Source organism: Brachionichthys hirsutus, chromosome 17 (genome assembly GCF_040956055.1).
Source record: "Brachionichthys hirsutus isolate HB-005 chromosome 17, CSIRO-AGI_Bhir_v1, whole genome shotgun sequence".
Classification (NCBI taxonomy): Eukaryota; Metazoa; Chordata; class Actinopteri; order Lophiiformes; family Brachionichthyidae; genus Brachionichthys; species Brachionichthys hirsutus.
In genome coordinates, this window is record NC_090913.1 from 4,565,536 (window position 1) to 4,577,955 (window position 12,420).

Here is a 12,420-nt window from a genome sequence, read left to right on the forward strand (position 1 = left end):
TCCGAACGACACCGATTTGTATCGATACACGATTTTGCACATGCGCGATGCGAGTGCATCGGCAGCAGAGTGATCGATAAACTTTAGAGTACATCCGATTTCAGACCACCTTTTCCCATAATTTCATCATATGACCATTAGCTTTATCACCTTTATCCCTTCTTCTTGAAAATGGGCACCAACACACTTGTCCTCCATTCCTCTGGCATCTTCTTCCCTTCTAGGATTGCATTAAACAACCCCATTAAAAACTCTACAGCTACCTCTCCTAGACACTTCCATACCTCCACAGGTGTGTCATCCGGTCCAACTGCCTTCCCATTCTTCATCCTCTTCATTGCCTTTCTAACTTCACTCGTGCTAATCTTTGCCACTCCCTGGTCAACAACAGGCGCCTCTACGACCCTTTGTTCTCTCTCATTTTCCTCATTCCTTAATTCCTCAAAATAATTCTTCCATTTTCCCAGCAAGCTGCTGGCCTCTGTCAACATATTGCCATCTCTATCCTTAATACAATACTGCCACCCAAGGGTGTAACTGTTTGACTCCTGCCCTCAAAACATGCACCTCGATGGCCTCCTTCAAAACGGCCCTAAAAATTCACCTTTCAGGAGGCCAGAAACGGAGATAGTCATCACGACTCTCTCCGGATCAATTCCCCCCCCCCCATTTTTTTTGTCCACCTACGTTGTACGTATTATTTGTCTTTTTAATTTATTGTTATTTTGCATCAATTGAGTAATTTACTTGTATTTTTATTGGTATTTTTACATGTCGATGAATTATGTACGAAGGACTTTCAACGGAAACAAGACTGCAAAGGCTTTTTTGAAGTGCTCCTCTTAGACAGGATGTTTGACTGTACTTGTACTGTAATGCATACTATTGTTTGACTATACTTGTACTGCTCTAACATTCTATCTAATAAATATATTCATCATCATCAAAGAATAACTTTTTTAAATTAATACATTAAATCCTTATTTAAACTACAATTTTTTTTGACCAACTGAACCATTTGATACTGAAAAATAAAATAAAACAAAAACATTATACTATTTGAGAAACGCTGATCTAATGGGTGAAAACGCGGTCACGTGTCGTATGACGTCACTACGACATGGCGGCCTCCTGTGTTGTAAATTAGCAAAAGGTCTAAGATCCTATAAGGACCCCTCACTTTTCACTCAAGAACAGCATCAGCGCGGCGAAACTACCGGGTGTGTATTGGGCGTTTCTCTGTCTGTCTGTGGGCGAACCGAAGCGCTGCTCGGCGGTAGTACTCGGCGGTAGTACTCGGCGGTAGTACGCGGCGGTAGTACGCGGCAGCGAGCGCTCCGTCTCCCCGCGATAAAAGCATTTATTGCATCCTAAGATATTAGCTTCAGAGAAACAATGCTTAGCTTTAGCTAGCTGGCTGGTTTTAGCAGCGGAGGCTGATGAAACGACAACACGGGGAGAGCCTCGACTGCGACGTGATTGGTCGCCCCGTGGAGGCTTCATGGCACCGAGGCACGATAAAGGCTGCTGATGATGGCGATTTCATCCTTTAAAAGCCTCATTGCCGCCGCAGGCAGCGATCTGACGTGTGCAAAAGCCAACGACACCTTATCTGTGCTTTTAATCATTAACGCGTGTGACGTGTCGGCGTTTTAGAGCAGGTTAAAGAGCCAGGTCCGGACTGTTGACTCGCCTCCGCGTCATTAGCCAGGTGAGCAGCTGGACTAGCCATTCACTGCACCAGCAACCTGAAATCAACGTGGCTCCTCGGAAGACAGGTAATCAATGAATTATCAGTCATCCAGGTCGTGGTGGATCACCAAGAGCAAGAACAAAGAAGAAGAAGAAGAAGAAGAAACTGGACTTGTTCAAGTTTGATTGAAGTTTCTGCTCCAGCTGACTCTGTTTTTTCCCCTTTGTGGTTTCAAGAATCATCAGGGCATGTTTTTTTTGGGGGGGGGGCTCAGTGTTTGCCTTGAGGTGTCGCCGTTTCAAATGTTTCCAGACCTGAATAAATGTTGTTGTTTTTTTTTTTATTGTAAATGTGTATCAGCTGTTTGGTAGAGGGCGCTGTGACTTGAGGTCCACACCTGGAATCTGTCCCGTCGTGTCTCCGTCGCAGACGCCGGCATGTCTCCGAAGATCACCGGGGAGCTGCTCCGGCAGCTCCGCCAGGCGATGAGGAACTGCAAATATCTCTCTGAGCCCATACAGGCTTACATCGTCCCTTCAGGAGACGCCCACCAGGTAAGTAGCAGTCGCAATGTGCACGTACCGCAATGTGCACGTACCGCAATGTGCACGTACCGCAATGTGCACGTACCGCAATGCATAGTTCACCAAAGTCAGCCATGAACATAAAGCGCTCGTGGTTCTACTGCTCTCCCTCCTTGTGCCATTTTGCCTGTGACCTGATTCACTTATGAGTATTTGATCTGACCTTCACAATTGATTGCAGTCGTGCCCCTCCCCTCCCCCCTCCATTCCTGATGGCCACTTCACACTGATTGGTAATGAAGCCGCTCCCCCCCCCCCCCTCTGCCCTCATGTCTTCCAGAGTGAATACATCGCGCCGTGTGACTGCAGGCGGGAGTATATCTGTGGCTTTAACGGCTCTGCAGGTATGGAGGTGTATTGTTTTAAGAAAAATAAAATTCCGTTCAGATCTCCGCTCAGAGAGGCGAGTCGAGGTCTAATTCCTGCCTATGCAAAGAGCTAAGACGCATAAACCAGTCCTGGGGAGTCCACCGGACCCCGACCAATCGGGTTTGAGCGTGATGTTAGCAGAAGAACACCCCCCCCGCTCCAGAGTGAATGAGACGCCATTTATAAACAGTTCAATGTCGGGTCAAGTGTAAGTGACATTGGTTGTCTGAGCCTGAGCTGACCGTTAAAACGTGTCGGAAGACGGCGTGGAGCTGTGTGATGGATGGATGGATGGACGGATGGACGGATGGACTAGCCTGTCTCCATTCCTGCGTGGTTTCTCGTGCACAAACGTTCTTTGTTGCAACATGCAGGCACAGCAGTCATCACCGAGCAGCACGCTGCAATGTGGACAGACGGACGCTATTTCCTCCAGGCCAGTCAGCAGATGGACAACAACTGGACTCTGATGAAGATGGGTACGATTACAGCTGAAGTCACACACACACACGCACGCACACACACACACGCACACACACACACACGCTGACCATTACGTCACGGTTAGGTGTGTATTCTGGAGCATGTTTTATACGGAGTGGGATTTTTGCATCTCGTCGGTCACTTTATGCGACGATAAGTTCCCTTACGACGTACAGAGTGTTTCAGTTTAACGTAAATCAGCAAAGACGCAAATAAAACGCGTGTTCATGTCCAGGGCTGAAGGAGACGCCGTCTCCAGAGGACTGGCTGATCGGTGTCCTGCCAGAGAACTCTAAAGTGGGCGTGGATCCTTGGATCATTGCAGCTGGTAGGTTGGAGGTTTAAGTGATGGAGTGATGAAATCGAACGAGCAAACAATGAGGAAGACGCATTTCAAAGGACATTTTTCCACATGTACCGTTCTGCCTTATGACGAGCGTTTTTGTTGTACATGCGGCCTTCCCGCACGGAGGAACAGTTTTTTTTCACGGTGTTCTCGAAGCAGCCGTGGAGATGAGATGATTCTGTGTGATCCGGATTGTTTTCCTGCAAGTCTGACCTCCAAACATGGAAAGAACGTCCGTCCATTTCCTCGTAGACGAGACGACCTCAATCAGCCGCTTTATCCACCCTGCGTTTTTCACGGGTGTTGCTGCCGCCTATCCCGGCTGGCTGCGGGTGAGAGGGTGGGGGGGGGGGGTACACCCTGGACACGTCGCCAGCGCATTGCGGTGCCGTTCATAGGCAGACAACCGCTCGCGCGCACCCGCGGACAACTTGGGAGTGGTTGCCTGAATTGCACTTTTTTGGAGGTGGGAGGAAGCCGGAGAACCCTGGGGGGGGGGGGGGGGGGACACCCAGACATATAAACTGCACAAAAGCAAATCAAACCCGGAAGCTTCTTGCTCTGAGGCAACGGCGCCTTAGATGCACAGTCGTTAGAAAATTCCACAGATTTCAGGCAGGTGTGTCTTCCTTCTAAGAATCATGTTTTTGATGAATTTTTTGACTTCGTGCCACTTTTTCTTGATCGAATCTCGTGATGTCACGTGTGCAGATCAGTGGAAGCACATCTCCAAGGCGCTCGCCAGTGCCGGCCACTCCTTAGTGGCCATGCAGGACAACCTGATTGATGTTGTCTGGACGGATCGGCCCGAAAGGCCCAGCGCCCGGCTCCGTGCCTTAGGTCTGGAGTACACCGGTCAGTGGAGTCGTTTTACTGATCCTCAGAATATAGACATTCACTTATTGGACGGTATTCAATCATTTTGTTTTGAACAAGTGGTTTATGTAATCCTCGCCGTACCTTTCTGGTCTTCTGTTTGTTTCGCAAGATACAAGTCCGGTTTTACCGGAACATAATTTCATTGACAAGTTGATGAGTGATGGTGTCTTCTGAAGGTGTGTCCTGGCAGGAGAAGGTCACGGCACTGCGAGCCAAGATGACGGAGAGGAAAATCACCTGGTTCGTTGCCACGGCCTTAGATGAAATCGCATGTACGTTTCCTTTTCTTGAACCTGACAATGTGGTTATCTCTGCCAGGAAGGTGAAAGGACACAGTCGGCGACGTGACAAATCAGTCTGAGATGTTTACGAATGACTCTGTAGAAAGGATTTTCAGAATTGTCCTTTAATAAACTCAGATGTGACTTTCCCACTTGATGTTCCAGGGAATTGCCGGCAGTAAATCCATTTCAACACACAAACGAGCATTTGCCACGTCCAAATTTACAATGAGTCTGTTTTGATATGTGGACCCCGGGAATCGGGGGGGCTTTTCCCCCGGATGCATTTTGTGCCACCTTGTCCGCCGTGACAAAGAGTTCCTGTTTGGATTGTTGGCTCAGAGAGTTTGTGTCGATCGGAATGATGCTGATTTCAATCCTCGTCAGGAAGCATTTAGACGAGGGGGTTTTAATGGCATTCAAACAGAGTGAGTGTTAGATTGAACTGGATTTAGGGTAACGATGCTTTACATTTTTTTTTACTTGTTTTGTTTTTCATTCCCGTTTTTGTTAGAAAAAAATGTGAATGGATGAACTTAAATAAAGAGAAAAGAGTCTCCTGACATTGTGCCCGTCATTACAGCATGAACTAATGCACTTCTTCAGTTTAAATGATGTTCATTTGGCTCGACGTCTTGTTGCTTCCGTCAGGGCTTTTCAACCTGCGAGGCGCCGACATCGAGTACAACCCGGTTTTCTTCTCGTACGTCATCGTGGGAATCGACTCAATAAGGTAAGGTGTAAAAAGCAATTTACAATAAAAGACATTCCACAGCTCATGTCGGTGCTCGCGCCTCCACAGGCTTTTCATCGACCTAAAGCGTCTCTCGGACCCCGTGCTGAGAGACCATCTGCAGTTGGACTCGCCCAGCAAGCCCACGATGAGCATCCAAACCTTCCCCTACGAGTCCGTCTCCACTGAGCTCCGGTCCATTTGCGCGGCACACGGCCCCAAGGGTAAAGTTTGGATCTGTGACAAGGCCAGCTGTGCTCTCACACAGATCATCCCCAAGGTGAGGGGAGCACCGTAAGACAGTCCTTTGTTTCCGAACAGGACAATAGAAACGGGTGAGCCGCAGCTCTCTCGTCTTCATGGCTCATAAATCAGATGCCGATAGCATCAGTTTAATTCCTCATACCGATTCAAGTCAGCCATCGCGGGTTGTTTCCTGTACTGGTGGCACAGTGGGTGGTACTGTTGACTCACAGCCAGACTGTTCCGGGTTTCATTTCTTTCCGTGCGGCGTTTGCGCATTCTCCCCGTGTCTCCATTGGGTTTTAACCGCGTTCTGCAGTTTCCCACCGCCTCCAAGAACATGACATTTAGGTTAATTGACCGCTCCAAATTGTCCGTAGGTGTGACTGTGTGTGTGTGTGTGTGTGCGTGCGTGCGTGTGTGTGTGCATGCGTGCGTGGGCGGGCTGGCACCTGGCTCTGCGTCATTTGATTTATGCTGTTTATGACAACCTGTTTTCAGTACATGTTGCAGGAATGTTCTCTTCAAATACACATGACTAGTTTTTACGAGAGACACTGTTAACATTTCATATGATGACGCTGACGGAATTAATTCTGTTGTTGTTTTTATTGAAACTGTTCACCTTTTGTCTTCTTCAGGCCAACAGGACTCCGATTCCCTACACGCCACTTTGCCTTGCTAAAGCTGTAAAGAACACCGTTGAGATTCAAGGCATGAAAATGGCCCACGTGAGGAGAACCTTTTGTTCACATTTAATTCTGGATATCTTGCAAAACTCATTTTATGACATTTTCCTTTGAGGAAAAAATGTTTTGTCTCACTGGTGCATTTCTCCCCCCAACAGGTCAAGGATGCTGTCGCCCTGTGTGAACTCTTTGCTTGGCTGGAAAAGGAGGTATTATTGATTGAAACCGATCCACAATATTCGGTTTCAATAAGGGCAAAATGAGCAAAAACTGCTGCCGTTGAAGGAGTTGATGTAAACATACAAATTATCATTTTTATCATCTCCATCCATCATTTTCTTGTAGATGAGACGTCCTCAAGCGCTATCAACTGCGCCACCATTCTCCCCCCCTTTTTTTTGTATCAAACATACTGACTTTCTTTTCAATATATTTAAGAAAACAAATCTTAAATTCCTGCTCTCACCTAAATCCCTGAAGGATGAATCTGAAGCAACTGGACTTTCGGTTTACGGGTTTCTGGTTCAAGGGTCGCGTTCGGTTCTGACTTCCTGGTCAGGAGTGACACCGAAACTGTTGTTAGGTTGCTAACACTGATAGTCGCTAAGGTCACACTTTGACAGTTGAATCCTGTGACGTTACAGAGATCGAAGGCAAAAGCGGTTTGTGTTTGTGGCCTCGGGAGAGTTTAAATACATTTCTTATGAGAGATGCAACTTCTTCAGACTCAGAAACAGAAGTCTAGTTGAATCAGAATCTACACCAACATATGCCTGAACTTTAACTGTATCAAAATACACTGCCAATGTTTTAACCCTGGTGACTGATTTTTAGATTCCAAAGGGCAACGTGACAGAAATCTCTGCTGCTGATAAGGCTGAGGAATTACGCAGGTGGGGGGTTCTTCTTTTTGAAATGATTCACCAGCCGCAGTGGTTTTCCTTGGTTGAGCTCCTCCAGCCAGCGTTCATGAGTTTTAATGTGTTGTGAAAGTGACTGTTCTGGGGTTATAGCGCCATCTACTGAATATTAGAGAGACATTTTGTCGATCTTGAAATGATACCGTTCTCAAAGATTTCATGAGAATGATATTTTTCAATGTTAAAATGTAAAATAAATCAAAATGCACCTGTTATTTGAATGGAAAATATTCCCTTTCAAAGCATTCTGGCTCTTTTCCAGTCAGCAGAGAGATTTCGTTGGCCTCAGTTTCCCCACAATTTCCAGTGTCGGCCCAAATGGAGCGATCATACATTACAGGTAAGCTGACTTCCGAAACAGATCTGGGTTCGATATATTTGTGCACGTTTATTTACAAGCTTTAGGTGAAGAGCTCTTGACCACGACTTTGTTCCTTCAGACCGCTGCCTGAAACCAACAGAACCCTCTCCATGAATGAACTTTACCTGATCGACTCTGGAGCGCAATATGTGTAAGCACATCTGTTGTTGTACACGATTGTTTCCTATTCTTACTCACCGGCTAGCATTTCAAACATGTATCTGTGTACTGTATTCTGTCTGGCAGTGACGGCACCACAGATGTGACGCGAACCGTGCACTTTGGAACACCGACTGCTTTTGAGAAGGTGCATTTCTATGTCTGCTTGTGCTTTTCAGCATATACACACCGAACACAGTCAGACCAGCGTTGCATTGACAGAATGTATTTATTTTTTCATTGTGTCGTCTCTCATTTTCCTCAAGGAATGCTTTACTTATGTGCTGAAGGGACACATCGCTGTCAGCGCTGCTGTTTTCCCCAATGGAACCAAAGGTCTGAGACTATATAGTATACAATATGAAGTATAATGTATAATCTGAGGTTTTGCACCCCCTAAACGGTTATCTCCTACCCCCGGTTGGGAGCCCCTCCCTTAGACGAAGCAGAAACTCTCTGTCTCCCCATTCGTTCTTTCCCCAGGTCACCTGCTGGATTCTTTTGCCCGTGCAGCCCTGTGGCTTGCAGGGCTCGACTACCTTCACGGTACAGGCCACGGTGTGGGCTGCTTCCTCAACGTCCACGAGGGGCCTTGTGGGATCAGCTACAAAACCTTTGCTGATGAACCTCTGGAGGCTGGCATGATCGTTAGCGATGGTATGGTGTATGTGGCGATCTCGATTTAGCTAGTTAAGATGTCACAACTCTGTTGTCTTTCCAATTCATACTGTAAATACTGTTGTCTTTAAAGGCAACAGCATTTGCCCAGACTTTATGGATCATAAGAGAAATTAACTGTTGTGCCTCATGCCATAATGGATATCTCAGTGTTACACAAAAATAACTCGATGGATAAGACTAAGGCACCTTCTCTAGAAATAAAAATTATCTTTCCTGTGTTGACTCAACTGCATTTTATAGGTCATCAAAAACCTTATGCTTTAAATTTTCACCTCCAGTTCTTTTCCTTTTTTTCCCCCCAGAACCTGGCTACTATGAAGACGGATCTTTTGGCATTCGTGTTGAAAATGTGGTCCTTGTTATACCAGCAAAGCCCAAAGTAGGTGCTTTTAACTAGAGCCAAACTGAAATGTTCACACACTGATGATTAATGGTTTTTTCTTCTCCTGTCCTGTGTGTGTTCAGTACAACTACAGAAACAGAGGGAGTCTAACATTCGAGCCCCTCACTCTAGTCCCAATCCAAGTCAAGATGATGAACATGGAGCTCCTCACGCAGAAGGAGGTAAGGATTAACATCCTTAAAGGAGTTAAGGATAATCCTTCGTCATTTAAAGGAGTTGAAATGACGAGACAGTCTACCTGATTAAATCTTTTTCAAGTTTATCTTAAAATATTATCATTGTTATTATTACTGATGTTATAAACGCGAGTATAATCTACCAGATGCTGCAACCTTAACAAACGCTTAAGTAACAGTACAGGATTTAATTTAAGATGAAGGCACTGAAATGGGTATTTGAATATTTAATCATATTTAGTTTAATATTACATTTTTATGATGGAGTTTTCATGGCTTGTTGCGCTCTCTCCTTTATCCTGCAGTTGGGATGGGTGAACGAATACCACCGGACGTGTCGGGAGGTGGTCGGAGCGGAGCTCGAGAGGCAGGGCAGAAAGACCGCACTCGAGTGGCTGATCAGAGAGACCCAGCCGATCGACGAGGGATTATCCAATCCCTTTGCCCTGGAATGATCAGTTGTTCTGCGGTGATAATCCTTTTTTCGTGTTTCTCACCTCTCTCTCTCTTCCCACAACCATCTTTTGTAAAGCACAATGTATCTGCAGCTGTACTGAAAATCATAAAATAAAATCAGCTACACTTGCTGTGTCTGTCTCCCACACAATAAGATCTTTCTGAACAATGAAAGCCTTGGAGACCAGGTGGAAAAGAAGCGAGGCTAGAAGCTTGGGAGCAGGATTCAAGTTGCTTTATAACTTGGAAAGAGGGATGGAGCAGGGGCCATCTTGATGGAAGATTTTTTGTAGAGGAGAATCGCGTGTCAGAGTGATGAGTTCGAAGCTGGGGATTCCTACCGCTGGACTTCCGGCTTGTCCCATGATGGGTTCTCACAGCAAATCAACGTTCTCCACTTCACCCTGTCCCTTGCATCGTCCTCCCTCACTACGTCCCTGTATCATCTCCCGGGTCAACCTCTAGCCCTGTTCCCTGGCAGCTCCATCCAAAACTATGTTTAAAAAACATGAAATAAATTTATAATCCTGTTGTCTGTGCACTAAATCGGAGGAGAAAACATTCACTAGTTACAAATGCTCAGAGCCAAAGCAGACCAATAAGGCGACAAAGAATTCCCCTTTCTCCTTATGCTTCTCTTCACCCCGCAGTCTCATTGGAGATGATATGCGATTAGCGGCACTTCTAATTAAGGCAACTTTCTTTTTTTTCCTGGTTGACAACATGAGCTGTTGCATAAAGGAAATGACTTTGCTGACAAGCCTCAAAAATGGAGAAAAGTGGTAATATTACTAAAACAACCACAGTAGCTGTCTTGACTTTTAAAGCATTACTTTAACAGTATTAGTTACTCTCAACAGAGGATTTCAGCAACTGCAAAATAGGGGATTCAGTATTTTCTGGTTTACTCGACCACTAGGTGTCAGACCTTGACTATCTTTCTATTCCTCAGCCTGGATTGGAGCTCTATGTGGTATTTATCAGTGTGGCACTTTGACCTGGTGAGGCAGTGGCCGCCGTTAGATTCCTATGACGGTGTGAAACTGACTGATTGGGAAAGTTCATGTCGTAGAAATGCTGAAATATCTGTTTATTTGGATTGGATTTATTTATGGATTGGTTGGCAGTTGATGGCAGAGGTACAGTCTAACACTAGTCGGGTTCACCTCTACCCACAGCTGGGGCTCAGAACCCTGAACCACTGGGCCCAAAACATTCCCACCAGAACAGAAGCAAAGGCCAAAGCGCAGAAACACATACAACCATAAACTTCAAATCTGGCAACACACCGAGGCAGATGCTGGTCCACACGAAAGACAAAACACTGGACAGCAGACACAAACAGAGCAATGTGGTGTCTGCTGTCCAGTGCAGTGAAGAATGCAACAACATATACATCGGGGAGTCCAAACAACCGCTCCACAAGCATATGGCTGCCACAGCATGAGGATCAATATTTTCCCTCGTGCTGTCAAGAGATTAAAACATTTGAGCAATTCATTAATTATGATCTGTAATTCATTTATCTAATTAATCTCTTTTTTTAATTTCACAGAAAAATTGCTGAGAAAAGCCCTCAACTGGAGGTATTCTCATTTCAATGTATTACATTATTGTGGCAGATCAAAAGATTTTGATTTATAACAAAAAGTATCTTTACAAAGTCATTTATTGTTTTTAACAGCCGTGAACAGATGCAGTTCACGTCCGGCGGCTTGTCCAGGGTGTGCCCCGTCTCTCGTCCGTTGACTGCTGAGATATGCTCCAGCTTGGCCCGCGACCCGGTGCCATCGCAGGGCAACACAGAGACAGACAATCAGCCACACACACACTCACACACCTTTAGTGTCACCAATCCACCTAAGCTGCATGTTTTTGGTGATGGGAGGAACCCGGAGAACCAGGCGAGAACCCAGCAAGAACCCACGCAGACACAGGGAGAACATGTAAACTCCTCCCAGAAAGGCCACTTTTTAAGCAGTTTAAGACCTGGTTGCAATTTTTGAAGTAAACAATCCACATTATAGACTCAACGTTTACAGCAAATGTACCCAGGGAGGATGAGAACTACACATGATCTTGGAGTCCCTACATGACAAATACAGATGACCCAAGATCTCTGGGAAAAAGATGTTGCCAGACACTCCAGGGGAATCGTGCATGTGTGGGATACTGGAGCGGTGCCCAAAAATAGATCCAGACTCCTTGAATAGAAACGGTTAGAAGGAACGCTCGCTCCCACCCCGTCAGCTTGTTTTTACAGGATGGGCACGGGAGAGGGCCACGTATCCCGCTAAAGCACGACACACACTCGATAAAATCAAGAGCTGCGTGCTGTCGCAAGGAAAGCAAAGCGAGCTGGAGAGAGCGAGATTGAGCAAGGATGAGAATGAGAGAGAAAGAGAATTCTGCCTTTGGTGTATTTTTAATGAAGTCGGCTAACCTAACGATTTGATCCTGGAAGCCGACACCACGTGGAATCATGCGTCAGTGTAAATAACAGAAAGTGTAATCTCTGGATCCGTGTGCGTAGTGATAATGGTGTTCCTTCATTTGTTGTGCAGAGTGGAGTATTCCTATTCTGGATGATGTATTTGTGGAGATCCTCAGTCGTCCGGATCATGGTTGCTTCATGCATTGAGTGGAAATCAATTGAACTTGCAGGAGAAGCTGAACCAAAGAAGCCTCTTGGATAAGAGCTGAAGCATCTTCTTGCTTTTTTTGTGCAATACTTTGACAAAAGTTTGAGGAACTGTTGAAGAAAGTAAAGAGAGAGAGAGAGAGAGAGCGAGAGCGTCCCCCAGAGATCACACACCCTAGAGGTGCTATGCCTGTAAGGCCTCCGTCGGTTCCCAGAGTTTCCAGCGGTTACTCATAAAGAGGGCCTTTTATGGTTGGTAATAAAATCAAAAATTAGATGTTCTTTTTTGTATAATTCTACACATTTTTATTTCTAGGCATTTA

The 12,420-nt window shown here is 45.7% G+C and overlaps 1 protein-coding gene across 1 annotated transcript; it reads left to right on the forward strand.

The window, feature by feature from the left end:
* The first annotated feature begins 1,116 nt into the window (after positions 1-1,116).
* xpnpep1 (X-prolyl aminopeptidase (aminopeptidase P) 1, soluble) lies at positions 1,117-9,597 on the forward strand. The gene is made up of 20 exons (XM_068750714.1): positions 1,117-1,220; positions 2,054-2,247; positions 2,558-2,621; positions 3,021-3,125; positions 3,365-3,457; positions 4,187-4,330; positions 4,531-4,626; positions 5,287-5,368; positions 5,438-5,648; positions 6,253-6,342; positions 6,459-6,509; positions 7,135-7,193; positions 7,483-7,560; positions 7,661-7,732; positions 7,828-7,888; positions 8,007-8,076; positions 8,224-8,397; positions 8,724-8,800; positions 8,887-8,985; positions 9,306-9,597. Exons 2-20 carry the CDS (start codon positions 2,131-2,133, stop codon positions 9,453-9,455), a joined length of 1,893 nt encoding a protein of 630 aa, XP_068606815.1. The 5' UTR covers positions 1,117-1,220; positions 2,054-2,130; the 3' UTR covers positions 9,456-9,597.
* Positions 9,598-12,420: the final 2,823 nt, after the last annotated feature.

Coding starts and splice junctions, on each gene's coding strand:
- xpnpep1 (XM_068750714.1), top strand. CDS start 2,131: ATGTCTCCGAAGATCACCGGGGAGCTGCTCCGGCAGCTCCGCCAGGCG. Junction 4,627..5,286: donor GGCCTTAGATGAAATCGCAT/GTACGTTTCCTT, acceptor TGCTTCCGTCAG/GGCTTTTCAACCTGCGAGGC. Junction 6,510..7,134: donor TTGCTTGGCTGGAAAAGGAG/GTATTATTGATT, acceptor ACTGATTTTTAG/ATTCCAAAGGGCAACGTGAC.